Source organism: Jatropha curcas, chromosome 9 (genome assembly GCF_041381405.1).
Source record: "Jatropha curcas cultivar XTBG-Jc1 chromosome 9, XTBG_Jcur_1.0, whole genome shotgun sequence".
NCBI classification, from domain to species: domain Eukaryota; kingdom Viridiplantae; phylum Streptophyta; class Magnoliopsida; order Malpighiales; family Euphorbiaceae; genus Jatropha; species Jatropha curcas.
In genome coordinates, this window is record NC_143159.1 from 27,169,505 (window position 1) to 27,182,881 (window position 13,377).

General features: G+C 33.9%; 2 protein-coding genes across 6 annotated transcripts; one reads left to right on the forward strand and one right to left on the reverse strand.

Annotated features, from left to right (window-relative positions):
- Positions 1 to 41: 41 nt before the first annotated feature.
- RHL1 (root hair initiation protein root hairless 1 (RHL1)) lies at positions 42 to 8,151 on the reverse strand. Of its 5 annotated transcripts, none has more exons than XR_005177973.2 (11): positions 7,738 to 8,150; positions 7,550 to 7,660; positions 7,318 to 7,404; positions 5,041 to 5,255; positions 4,666 to 4,738; positions 4,164 to 4,412; positions 2,738 to 2,791; positions 2,502 to 2,550; positions 958 to 992; positions 326 to 409; positions 42 to 239 (listed from the first exon to the last, which is right to left on the reverse strand). XR_005177973.2 is itself a non-coding variant. In XM_012224025.4 (11 exons), exons 1-11 carry the CDS (start codon positions 8,050 to 8,052, stop codon positions 201 to 203), a joined length of 1,257 nt encoding a protein of 418 aa, XP_012079415.1. In that variant the 5' UTR covers positions 8,053 to 8,151; the 3' UTR covers positions 42 to 200. The 5 variants fall into 5 exon arrangements, 4 of the variants coding, with proteins under 4 accessions (XP_012079415.1, XP_012079407.1, XP_012079439.1 ...); XM_012224025.4 differs by having other exon boundaries at positions 326 to 367; positions 7,550 to 7,648; positions 7,738 to 8,151; XM_012224017.4 differs by having other exon boundaries at positions 326 to 367.
- A 1,076-nt stretch (positions 8,152 to 9,227) lies between these two features.
- UCH2 (Peptidase C12, ubiquitin carboxyl-terminal hydrolase 1) lies at positions 9,228 to 12,898 on the forward strand. The gene is made up of 6 exons (XM_012224060.4): positions 9,228 to 9,434; positions 9,603 to 9,650; positions 10,197 to 10,243; positions 11,501 to 11,547; positions 11,651 to 11,753; positions 11,862 to 12,898. Exons 2-6 carry the CDS (start codon positions 9,620 to 9,622, stop codon positions 12,645 to 12,647), a joined length of 1,014 nt encoding a protein of 337 aa, XP_012079450.1. The 5' UTR covers positions 9,228 to 9,434; positions 9,603 to 9,619; the 3' UTR covers positions 12,648 to 12,898.
- Positions 12,899 to 13,377: the final 479 nt, after the last annotated feature.

Consider the following 13,377-nt stretch of genomic DNA (forward strand, 5'->3'; position numbering starts at 1 on the left):
AAATCATTTAATTTTCATCGCCTGAACTTGAGCCGAGGAAATGGTAAGGAAGCAAGCAAGCATGCATGCATGCATAAATATATATATTTCATCTGGCAATTAAAAAAATCCTTAAATTTTTTTTTTTTTTTTTTATTGGAGGCTTATATGCTGTACAAGGTTAAAATGGTACTTTCATCCACTCAGGTTGAGTTACAATCTCAAGCTTCCCAATCTTCATCACTTCCTTCAGTATCCTCCTGAGAATAAAACCAAAAAAAACAAGTTAGGAGTGTCTGCAACGCAATAGAATGGTGTTGAGCTTGAGAGTTCTTTTTTGTCAAACCTGGGTTGAGCTTGAGAATTCTTCAATGTCATCATCTTCAACCTACAAGGTTCCTTTACCATGTTAGCCACTTCTTGGTAGAATCTTGAAGTGAAAAAAGAAAAAAAAAAAAATTGAAATTTTAGTCAAATGCAGAAGATACCATTCAAATTAGCAATTTGCTCAACTTTTCATCAATTGAAATGCACTTTACAAATGTCACAAGATATAACAAATGCTTTGAATAACAATTTCTAATTTATTTAAAGAGATTCAATACTAGAAAATAACTTCTAATTACTCCCATGACACAACAAATATAGACTAATCTCTTACATCTCTCATCAGCTAGTACAGACATTCTTATTCTGGATTCCATGGAGCCTAAGATCAAAGGAAAAGGCCAATAAATAATAAAACAAAAGCTTGAATAAATTTTTTCCTTTTCTTTTCCTTTAGAGCTCCTATGACAATCCTATAAAAATCGTAATGCAGATGCAATGGCATAAAAGACAATATTATCAACAATATGGAATGGCACAACATGAAAACTCATATGCTATGACCAGATATAAAATATTCAAAAGATATGGCGAACATTAATTCATATTGCAGCACCATAAACATATGCCTTAAAATATAATGGTCTTTACCTCGTAAATTTCCTTCTTTTCCTTAATTCCTGTACCTGCAATTACATCATAATAAACTTTTAGCTATATTAGACAAAGGTGCACGGATATTTTGGAACCTGAGCCTATAGTGTATTTATATGCATGTGTAAACGTATATATTCATGAAGCTCAGAATCAAACATCCTCTCTACATCATAAGTGCAGAAAATTTAATAAGTAGGCCTTCCCAAGTAAGCAAGCATGCATGCAGGTAATAAAGGTGGTACATTCTAATTAATTGATAAGAATTTTGGGTCTCTTCTGGTTTCATTACAGGTTGACAACTGGACAAGAGAGCAAGAGAACAGAAGAGAGAAAGGAAGATGAGAATATTGTTTTTGATTTTAGGGAAACCTATACAACAAAAATTACTCTAAAAAATTTTAGCCAAAAAATGAATTATTTATTCATGCATAAAAACCTGCTTATGCGAATAGTGCTGTCATAATAATAAGGTAAGCTTTATGAACAATACCTGCTTACAGTACAATTGAATCTATTACAATTGACTAGTTGATTCAATACCAGATCAACAATTACAACCCACTTGCTTGAGACAAAGTTTATCCTATACTAACTCACTAACTACAATCCCCTTGCAGATAATGTGGTAATGCACTTTACAAATGATCGTTCTTGCAGTTAAGTCTTAATTCCAAACTAGTTGGGCTCCACTTTATAGATCCATTTCTTTCATTTTGCCTGGCTTAGGACTATATCTTCAAAAAGATCCACAAAAGCAATGTTTTCTAGAATCAAATTCAAAAATAAGAAAAAATAGGAGGTGGAGGAGAAAAGTTTCTAGAAGCCATAGATTGAAGCGGCATATTCAGATTCAGGAGTTTAAGGTCTTATGAGGAAGAATCTCACTTGTTCTCACTCATCCACAAACCCCAAAAAAGTCATTTTGAAGCTCTGATACCATATGTCGGAAATGTTAGTGCAGAGAACAAAACGAACACAAAATACGGCAAATACTGGTTTTGTAAACTGAACTTCTTAAGGTAGCCGGCTTTCACTGATTTCTTAAAGTTTACATGGGTTTAGTTACAACAGAGATAGTATAAAAGTATATCATAGCCATGCCTAACTTTCTATCAATACCATACTTAGTTTTACCTCCATACCTAAGCCATACTTAGTTCAGTTTAACACTCAAACTAACCATGCCACCTACCTATAATTGTAGGCCTAATCCTATAATTTTCAACCTTAAGCTCCTACTTAGCCTAAATAAATGCTTTTTCTCAAACATATTGTGAAAGAGTTCAAAAATAATCACATAAAAGATCCTTTAGGAGGTAAAATCACTCACCAAGTCAGCAACTAAACAAAATCCAGTGAAGCAAACAAAGATAGTTCCCTAATAATCTGAAGCACGACATTTTTCATTTCTTAGCTTTTATGAAGGAAAAACAGAACTGAAGTTCCCCGAAAAAATTGGTAAGATAATATAGTTTCAAAACTGACAATTTGACCATACAGCACAAATGAAGGGGAGAGGGAGAGAGAGAGACAGAGACCAGCTTTTTTCCCTTCAGTCAATTTTCCTCTTTTTCTCGGCCCTCCAGCCTGCAACAAAAAACAATGTCAGTAAGCCAATCATACTTGCATGAAGTCCTGTTTGTCTCACTTTTAAGTGGTTGTTACCATGAGCAGAGCAGAAAATATTACTTGTTAAAGAAACTGGAGAGCCTTTTCTTTTCTTTTCCTTTTTTCTTATCTTTTTTTTTTTTTTTGGTGGGGGGGGAGTTCTCACCTGATCAATCTTCCTTTTTGATGATGAGGATATCCTTGAATTTCTTGGCTCATTCTGATTATATAAAACAAGTATCAGACAACTATATTTCTCAAAGTCAGTTTTTATGCACTTGAGTTCAATGAACTTTATCCGTTCTATTTAATAATAAGAAATATTGAATCTCAGAGAGAAATACACATAACATTGAAGAAAACTTTGGGGTAAAGTGGATATTTATGCAGCAGAATTTTTAAAGAAAATCAATGACCTTTTTTTCCTGATAGCTTTACCAGGATTAGCACGCATCAAGAGAGAGAGTGAAATTTAGCAACTATGATAAGATCATATCAAACTATATATCATTAATTAGAAATTAACAGGAAAAATAAAAGACAGGGATTCACCTCTGAACACCAAAAGCCAGATATAACAAGCACGTAGGTGTGACATATCCCAAAAAAATATATGCAAGGGGAGAGAATGAAGGATGCAAAACATGCACACACCAACAAAACATGCACCACATGATACAAGCTCATGCACTAGCAGAAGCAGTCAACTGAAATAGCTTTAATCTCAAACTTGTTGGGGTTAGCTATATGGATCAACTTTCTCCATTAGCAGATGTGGTAATTCTTTCTTGGAACAGAAGAAACTCAACAGACCAGTGAAGCATAAAGAATCAAGAATGTTTGATGTCCAAATATAACCCATAGAAATCCAAGTCTTCAGTAAAACCTTGGCGAAGAATTTTGAGATTTTATATGTTTTAGGCCTTGAACATAAGATCAGAGAAAATATCAAGCATTGCTCTTAGGCTTTTTATTTCACTCTTAAATTTCCCAACAATGAGAACTATGCATAGAATTGGATGAGCCAACAGACTGGGGCTGCAACTCCCTTGAATTATGGAATAATCTAGTTTCTAAACCCCATTCTCCCACATTATGTTAAAATCCGACTGTCTTACACTACATACTTGTTAGTGATTAATACATTATTGGAAATGATTGCTAGTTTCTGCACAAATATAAAGATAACCATACACAATGTATGCATAATGCCGCATACATGCTTTTGTGCACGATAAAGCTGCACCCAGAAATGACATACATGCTGATCTTCACCAAAGAGATTAGGGTATTTTTGTAAACGCAAAAAACCAACTCCAACTTTTGCTCACATGTAATGACAAAATGTATGGTTCCAGAAAGAGGATATTTTGAACTTTGCTTCAGACCCACTAAAGCGAGTTTTTGAGTATACTAGGATTAGCCATATTGAGTAAGGGCCAGTGCTAGTACTATGCACCATTCAAGATTAAATCCTGCCCCATGATCATGCCTCAAAAATTGCAATTCAAGAGACTCAATGGAATTGAGAGTGAACAAAGCATTAGAGATGGTTTACTTATTAACTATTAGCCAAAAAAGTTAGACCTTACCTTTTCTTCCACTTTCTTTTTTCCACGTGCTTTATTGAATAATGTGGATATTGTAGCTTGAACAAGTGAACCACGATTAGAGTGTGAATTTTCATTAGACGTTGCTGCTAAGACAGCAGATTCTGAGACCCTTTTAGACTTTGTCTCCGACATAGCATGTGCTTGAATTTGTGGGGAAAGATGATTCCCTCCTATTGAACCTTCATTGTCAAGGTCAAGGACTATGGTGGAACCAGGAGGAGATTTTACCTGTGAGATATGGAATTAAACAGCTCATGGAAAAGCAAGCTCATACAAGTAGATATCTCAATCAAAAAAAAACTTCAATATGGTACTAGCAGCAGAGACATTACACATAGAGTCCTCCCCCCCCCCCCCCCCCCCCCCGGGAAAAAAAAAAACATAAATAAAATTGATGTTCAAGTCAAACTAAATGAAACTAAATGAAACTAAGGTGTCCTAGCAGTATAAATTTCAATAGAAAGTCAAGTTCTTTGCCCACCTTCTTTTCTTCTCCTCCTTCCTCAGCCGCTACACTTTCAACAGAATCATCACCAGAAGAAACGTCAGTAGACCTGATTCAGGAAAAGGTTGGAAGTGAATTGAACTCCTTAAGGCTATTAACAAGCTAACCATGATTATTACAAGCAAAATAGACGCATAAGCTGAAAACAACAAATAAGTATGAAATGCTGAATGAAAAATGCTAACACTGTAAAAAATATGGTGGGAAGAAAAGAAATAGTATTGTATCTTAGGGACCCGGATATGCATTCTAAACCAATATAAATGAAATTATGTCAGTTGTTTTCTACAACTGCTAACATCTTCATCCAAACTAAGCCGCATATTATAAATGAAAGACATAAGATAGTACTTGAATGTTTTCCTAGCAGTTCTCTCAGAATGTTGAATTGGCGTAGTTCCCTCCAAAGCTTTCAAATTGTTTTTATCATCTGATGAATAATTTTCAGGCTCAGTTTCAGGGGACTTTTCTTCATATTTTGTAGCACTTCTGTTAACAGCTTGCTTAATTGCAGACATTGCACCTGCCCCTCCCTTAAAGTCACATTCAACTTGTGGTCCTTGTCCCTGGTACAATTCAATAATGAAAATCATTAACAAAAAATGCTAAAGCTTTCCCATCCTTTTTCCTTGTGTACAGATTTACTCCCTTCTGTACAAACCAAATGAAGTGCATCAAAGATGATTCCCAACAAGTATTAATAGGAGATAAGGAGATCAAAGATAAATGGAGAGGTTATTTTGACAGTTGTTCAACACAAACCAGAAGGATGATTCTACAAACCTTCAAGCCTCAATGACGGATAGAAACCTGAACTACACACATACAATTATGACAATTGAAGTCAAGGAGGCGTTGAAACATATGAAGGTCAGAAAAGCATGTGGCCCAAATGGTACCCATATAGAGGTTAGGAAAAGTCTCGGTATGGAAGTTACTTGGTTAACCAAGTTATTCAATACTATTCTATGGAATAGACGGATGGCAAATGAGTAGAGAAATAGCACACTGATAATAATACATAAGAACAAGAAGGATATCAAAAGTTGTACAAGCTACCAAAGTTTTAAACTTATGAGTCACACAATGAAACTTTAGAAAAGAGTAATAGAGCATAGACTCAAAAATTCTACAAAGGTGTCAGAGAATCAGTTTGGTTTTATGCCATGGAGATCTACTATGAATGTTATTTTCCCACTAAAATATTGATGGAAATTTATAGGAAAAAGGATCTACATATGGTGTTAATTGATTTGGAAAGAGCTTATGACATAATGCCACGAAAAGTACTTTTGGTGGGTTTTGGAGAAAAAAGAAATGCATGTGAATTATATTAATGTCATATGAAAATGCAGCCACAAGTGTGAGAACGGTTGAAGGGGATATAGATAAGTTTTCCATCACTATGGGACTACATCAAGGATCAGCTTTGAACCCACATTTATTTACTCTCGTTATGGATGAGTTAAATAGTAACATACAAGATGAGATTTCATGGTGAATGTTATTCGCACATGATATTCTCCTAATTGATGACACAAGTGAAGAATTAAACAAAAAGTTGAAATTATGGAGAAGCAGTTGAGAGTAAGGGTTTTAGGCTAAGCAACAGCAAGACGAAATACATGTAATGTAAGTTTGACATAAGAAAAGAAGCAGCGACAAGGGATTTTATTTGAAGGTAGGATGGTACCCAAGTGCAATCATTCAAGTATCTAGGCTCCATTCTCCAAAAAGGAGGTTCGATTATAAGGATGTAACTGATAGAATTCAAGTAAGATTGACAAAATAGAGGAGTGCCATAGGCGCACTATGTGATAGGAAGATATCAAACAAGATGAAAGGTAAGTTCTATAGGACAGCAACGAGACCTACAATGTTATAGGGAGTGAATGTTGGATACCAAATGCACAGCATGTCCATAAGATGAATGTTGCAGAGATCCAGAAATTAAAAAGGATGTGTGGTGATACAAGGTTGAACAAGATTAAGAATGACCACATTCAACAAAAGATAAAAGTAGCAGAAGTCGGAGATAAAATGAGGCAAGGACGTCTACGATGGTTTGCTCATATGGTACATAATATGTATCCCAATTTATTAGGGTGATTCTTTGGTGGTAGAGGGTGCTAAACGGGTAAGAGATAGACCTAGAACCACATGAAGGAAAGTGGTAGCAAAAGATCTACAGTCTCTTGGGATTAATGGAGATCTAGCCATGAATAGAATAGAATGAAAACAAAAAAATCATCTAGAAGATCCCCGTTGATCTAGGATTAAGGCTCCTTTTTTATTGTATGTCTATGGTTCTTCGTTTATTCTTACCCATTTATCTATTTATTATTTATATATATTTTAGGTTTTTCTTATTTCTTGCTATTATGGACTCGAGCAAATAAAATCCAACTAGTTTGGGATTAAGGTTTAGTTGTTGCTATTATGTTTGGTGAACTTGAAGTATAAAACTGATTTATAAACCATAGAATTTAGTGTAATTATGTCAAACTCCATAAAAACTGATTCAAAGAGGTGAACCAAACATAAAAACATAAAATATTCATTTGTGGAATTCATTATACCAAACTTGGCCTAATAAGGGGGGGGGGGGGGGGGGGGGGAGAAAACCACCTCAATCAATTGCTTGGGAAAATCAAGTCGTGCTTCTTCTGGGTTCTCTTCTTGTGTTCCAATCCACCAAGCTTCAGAAAACACAATCTAGGAACATAACCAATGATATGCATAATTGAAAGAAATGAAAGTAGAATACATACAGCTAGACAACCAAAAGGAATCCCACGAGCTTGAAATTAAAATCATAAAAAAATAACAAAGAAAAATACATTAGAAGAAGAGAACAAACCATGCTATCGAAGTTATCCTCACACATAACGTTCTTGCCACCTCTAGAGAATTGCATTGTCAAGTATCTGTTCTTAGGATAGACAATAGTACCAAACAGCTTCATTTGCCCCTTATTAAAGAAAATTAAAGTTAGCAACCAAATCTAACCCTAAAGTACAAATATAATTAAAACAAAACAATATATACCTGAGGGAAATGGAGATAAAGAATGGGGTTTTTGGTTCCCAAATCCTTGAGCTCCCCAATCTTGCCGCCGGAGGCAATAGGAGCAAGAAGACCAGGAAAAGAGAAGAGAAACCGATTCTTTCTCTGAGATTTCCTGAGAATATCTTTGCCGTGGTGTTTTAAGACGGTTTTTGACGGAGCGAGTGGCGAATAGGTCTTTGCTGGGGTCTCCGATAAGAGATTGTTGGAGAGTGCTAGTTTCTTTAATCTCTTTCGCTCTAGGACATCTGGCTCTGAGTTTTTCTTGGACGACGACGCCGCTGAAGCCTTCACCATTCTCTCTGTCTGTGACAAAACCTTGATAGGGGGCGGGAATCTCCATTACTACTATTGAGTTTATTTTTATTTTTTCCCACCAATAATTATCAAATTTAGGAATTCCAATGATGCTTTGGGAATTGGAAGTGAAATAGGTCACATAATAATTTATTATTTATAAAATAATTTTTGAAACAAATTTAATACAAACTATAAATATCTTGAACAGTAGGCTACATTTATTTTCAGAAAATAATTTACCCTTAGAAAATAATTTTCAGATGACTTATAAAACATGAGTTAAAAATATTTAAACTTTTTAATTTATAATACCATAGAAATAAAAATATTTAAAATAATATAAATTTTGTGTTTTAAAATATTTTATTATTAGATATGAGAAAAAATATTTTAAAAAAATAAATTATTATAATGACCATCAATGAAATTAATAAATTAAAAAAATATATTTACAATTTTATAATAGATTTATTAATATCTCAAAAATGTTTTTCTCTTCTTACTGTGAAAGTCATTTTCGTTAACAATTTATTAGTTTTTTTTAATTAGAAAAATATTTTTCATTTTTCATTTACTTATTTTCCTAACATCTCAAATAAAGAAAAATGGGAAAAAACTTTTTTTGCAAATTATTTTATACAAACAGCATAGCTTTTTTTGGGAACATTTTGATTCGTAAATTATTTTTGCAAATTATTCTTAGAACTATTGAATCCAGTTCGGCTTAGTAACAATTAAGATTCTACGCTCGTCTCTGCAAATATGTATAATTAGAATTAAGTCCGAAAGTTCTTCCTACATGTTCAACATGCAATCAAAAGACATAATCTGTAGTAATATTTATCTTATTCTATTTTTACATGTTCAAAAATGTCTTTCAATGAATTACTATTATTAATTTTTCATAGAGGTAGTTAATCATTTTCTAAAAATTTTTTAAAAAGTAAAAAATATATCAAAATTAATAAAAAAAAAAAAGTATACTAATTAAGTACCAATTAACTAATCACATTTAAACAATAATAATAATAATAATAATAATAATAATAATGATAATAACAATAATAATAGAAAAACACACATAAAGTTAAACTGTTAAAGTACCAATTAACTAAAGCACATTTAAAAAAAAAAAAAAAAAAAAAGACATTTAAGTTAAAAGATAGCCAAAACCCAACAACCTCTCAACTCCAAAGTCATAAAACGTAAAAAAATCGAAAGACTGATAACCCTAATCCTCCCTTCTGCCTTTCTCGCTCGCTTCACTTCCTCTTTTACAGACCATCGACCACCCCTTCAATATTCGCGAAATCCATCACCGCCCATTCTCTTGCTTTCTCTTTCTTTCTCTGCATTTAATTTGGACTTAGAATCGTAAGGTAAATTTGCATTGTACTACCACTCTTTCTACGTTGCAAGTCCTGCAATTGCCTTACTTATGAACTATCTCTGTAGCTTTGATCAATACTGTCGAAATAACTTTTCAGTTTCTATTTCTGTAATTAATTATCTATATTTGTGTTTCTTTTTTTTTTTTTTCCTTGCAGCTTCTGGATTTCTAATCATGTCTTGGTGCACTATTGAGTCTGATCCTGGTACGTTGTTTAGCTCTTTCATGTCTTGGATCTATCTCTGGATATTATTGTTGTTTCTTGTTCATTATTTTAAACTAAAGATGGAGTCTTTATCTGAGCAAGTAATGTATATTACTGAATGGTAAAGTCTTTTAACTTTATTGTGGGGCTTTGAGCTACTTTTGCTTTAATCTTCCCTTTATTTAATAGGATTTAAGTGCATATGTACCTTGAACTAAACCCTAAAGCTCAAATTTCTAATTTCTTAACATTCTCAATTCCAATTTTAGTAAAAAAAAAAAAAAAAAAGAGGTGTGCATTCTTTATTGAATAGGATGAAACACGTTCTAGGAGCTGCAGGTGCTTATTTAGACACTGCCTAATCCTCTCTCCTTGCTCAATCTCCTAAAGAGTTCATTGTGACAAGTTCTTATTCATAAGAGCTTTATTGAAGTCATTTCATTGATATTTGGTGCTGTTTCTTAAGAGTTATAATTCGCGATTGGGAAGAGAATTGAGAGTTGATTATCATGAAGTGATTAGCTAAGATTCTCTGTTTACATTCAGGTGTCTTCACAGAACTTATACAACAAATGCAAGTCAAAGGTGTGCAGGTAATCTTTTGGATTTTTATGCCATTTTCATTGCATTTCTTATCATGCTGGTGTCTTGTCCATGCTTGTTTTGGAATAGATAGAAGTGATAGATATATGTATGTATCTAGTTGCATATTATAATGTGCTGTAAACTAATTCTGATAATTTGCATAGGCCTCTTGTGGCATGAGAAAGAATGAACTCATGCAAGAAATGCATCTTATAAAGTGGGTAGTTGGGAATTTTTTATAGGGAAAGAAGTGGTAGGCAAATGCCTTAGAAGGTGTAGATTTGTATTCTCAAAATTCACATGCATAATTTATGGTCACTTAATGTTACCACCAGTATTTTGCTATGATACAATCACTTGCATCTCTTAATGTTGCCACCAGTATTTTTCTATGATACCATCACTTGCATCTTTAGGATCTGATCTTTGCCACCACAACCACCATTATAGTGCCATTCTTATCACTGCTTGGCAACCATTAAGATTAGTAATCATTATTAGCATTATCACTGCCTTCATCTCTACATTTTTATCATTAGGCATGACTGCAATTCTGGAATCATCAGTTCCGGTTTCAGAGAAGGTTGGAACCAGAACCCAACTGCTCATAGGTGGTTCCTAAGACAGTTTTAGAACTGCCAGTTCTGGTTTGTTATTGGAATGGGACAACTTTTTTCAATTTTTAAGTTTTGTACCATGGATAGTAATCAAAAAATAACAACAACTAATAGTATTGAAAAAGACTAAAGGAGTTTAACAAAAAGTCTTTAGATTTATTTAAAAAGTATAAAAGTAAACTGGAGTTCCTTTGATGTCCTTTGATTTTGCAATTTTTATTTTTGTTGATGGTTTCAAACTAGAATCACTGGTTTTGGCTCCAAAAAACGAGGAGCTGGAACTGAATCATAGGCTCGCGGTTTCAGTTCCAGTTTGGAACTGGGAACTTTTGACCACCGTTTGGTTTTGGTCTGGAACCTAACTGTGGTCATGCCTATGTGCCATTTTCATTTTAGAGCTGTATCTCTTTGGATTCTTGTATTTCCAACTGAGTTCTTTGTTTGACTCAAATTTATTGTAGAATTATGACATGTTTTTCTGTGAAAAAGATTTTACTTCTGTGGTGTTTAAAATATGCAGCTTGTTGCTTTTTGGATTTGCCATACATTTAAATGTGTTAACATGACAGCTTGTTTTGGATATACTAATGGTTACCTCTGCCTTCATCTCCATATATGCCTATATGATTTCTTCATGTGTCTTTACAGGTTGAGGAGCTTTATTCTTTGGATCTTGATATTGTTGACAAACTTAGGTTGGTTTATAAATTCCATTACCCCTACCCCTTTCTTTATCCCTGTTGGAGGCATACCCATTATTTATATTCATTTTAACATATTCTTCTCATCTTTAACCAGGCCTGTATATGGGTTGATTTTCCTTTTCAAGTGGCACCCAGGGGAAAAAGATGAACGTCCTGTGATGAAGGATTCAAACTCTAACCTCTTTTTTGCCAGTCAGGTATCTTTCCCTGAGATTTGATGTTGGTTTAGCATGACAAATCTGTATCAAGTCTTATAAACTCTTATCTCTTCTCTTTCTTTCCTCCCTTTTTAATTTGTCTTATAGGTTATTAACAATGCTTGCGCAACCCAAGCAATTCTTTCTATCCTAATGAATTGTCCAGATATCGACATTGGTCCTGAATTGTCAAAACTGAAAGAATTCACTAAGAATTTTCCCCCTGAACTCAAAGGTTTGGCCATAAACAACAGTGAAGTCATACGTGCAGCTCATAACAGTTTTGCGAGACCTGAGCCATTTGTTCCTGAGGAGCATAAGACTGCTGGAAAAGATGATGATGTATACCATTTTATAAGTTACTTGCCTGTTGATGGAGTGCTTTATGAGCTTGATGGCTTGAAAGAGGGTCCCATTAGCCTTGGCCAGTGCAGCGGTGGACCCAATGATCTGGACTGGTTGCATATGGTGCAACCAGTGATCCAGGAACGCATGGACAGGTACTCAAAAAGTGAGATAAGATTCAATCTATTGGCAATAATCAAGAACAGGAAAGAAATATATACTGCCGAACTGAAGGAGCTCCAAAGGAGAAGGGAACGTATCTTGCAGCAGTTGTCTGCAATCCAATCAGACAGACATGTAGACAGCAGCAACTTTGAAGCATTGAACAAATCATTATCCGAGGTAAATAGTGGGATTGAGAATGCAACCTCAAAGATTTTAGGGGAGGAGGAAAAATTCAAGAAGTGGAGAACGGAAAATATTCGTAGGAAGCACAATTACATACCCTTTTTATTCAACTTCCTGAAGATTCTTGCTGAAAAGAAGCAGCTGAAGCCCCTTATTGAGAAGGCCAAGCAAAAGTCAGGGGGGAAAGTGTTTTCTGGTTAGATTTGGTGATGTTCCTCTATCCTCTCTCACTATTAGGATTTTTAGAGGTCTGTGTGTTATGATTTATTCATATATATAACTTTGCTGTTAGTACAATTAGATGGAGCCGTAGTCGGCAAGTCCTGTTAACATGTAGAACTACTGGTTGCTCACAATCACATACACACTATAAACTGTGGTGAATTGTGTTTTGATGCATAGGATAAGAAAAAAAAAAAATAGAAAAATTGAATTGTATTGATTTCTTCTCAGTCCAGTTATAATTTTATTAAACTATAAACATACTGAAGATGTTCCAGATATCTTTCCACCATTGGGAATTGATTTGGGACCTCTAGACTTCTGCCTTAGCTACAAGACTAAAAGGTCTCTGATGCTCTCCTTTTATTAGCCAAAAGAGCATGGTATAATAAATTGTAGAAAGTATAAAGTTTATAGGTCCCGTAATTAACGTTTTACATTAAAAAGATCAGTTAAAACACGTGCTTTTTAATTATTTAGTTGAGAATAATTTTTTCCACTTTTAAAATTGAAATATCATTTTTTAGGGATAATTATTACCTTCAAATAATTTTCCTCGACAATTATATTCACAAAGCCATTGCTTGACTTTTATAACGAACCATTCATCTTATGAAATAACTATCACTTTTTTATAAAAAAAAATTTTGTAAATATTTATTACAAATAATAAATTATTATACATTTTAAACTTCAAATTAAGCCTTGA

What these genes read in the sequence shown, in the direction of transcription:
- RHL1 (XM_012224017.4), bottom strand. Translation starts at nt 8,052, where the DNA reads ATGGTGAAGGCTTCAGCGGCGTCGTCGTCCAAGAAAAACTCAGAGCCA. An exon ending in TTTATCTCCATTTCCCTCAG is followed by an intron (nt 7,661 to 7,737) that starts GTATATATTGTT and finishes TTCTTTAATAAG; the next exon opens with GGGCAAATGAAGCTGTTTGG. An exon ending in AAGGAGGAGAAGAAAAGAAG is followed by an intron (nt 4,413 to 4,665) that starts GTGGGCAAAGAA and finishes CATATCTCACAG; the next exon opens with GTAAAATCTCCTCCTGGTTC.
- UCH2 (XM_012224060.4), top strand. Translation starts at nt 9,620, where the DNA reads ATGTCTTGGTGCACTATTGAGTCTGATCCTG. An exon ending in TGCAAGTCAAAGGTGTGCAG is followed by an intron (nt 10,244 to 11,500) that starts GTAATCTTTTGG and finishes GTGTCTTTACAG; the next exon opens with GTTGAGGAGCTTTATTCTTT. An exon ending in GATATTGTTGACAAACTTAG is followed by an intron (nt 11,548 to 11,650) that starts GTTGGTTTATAA and finishes ATCTTTAACCAG; the next exon opens with GCCTGTATATGGGTTGATTT.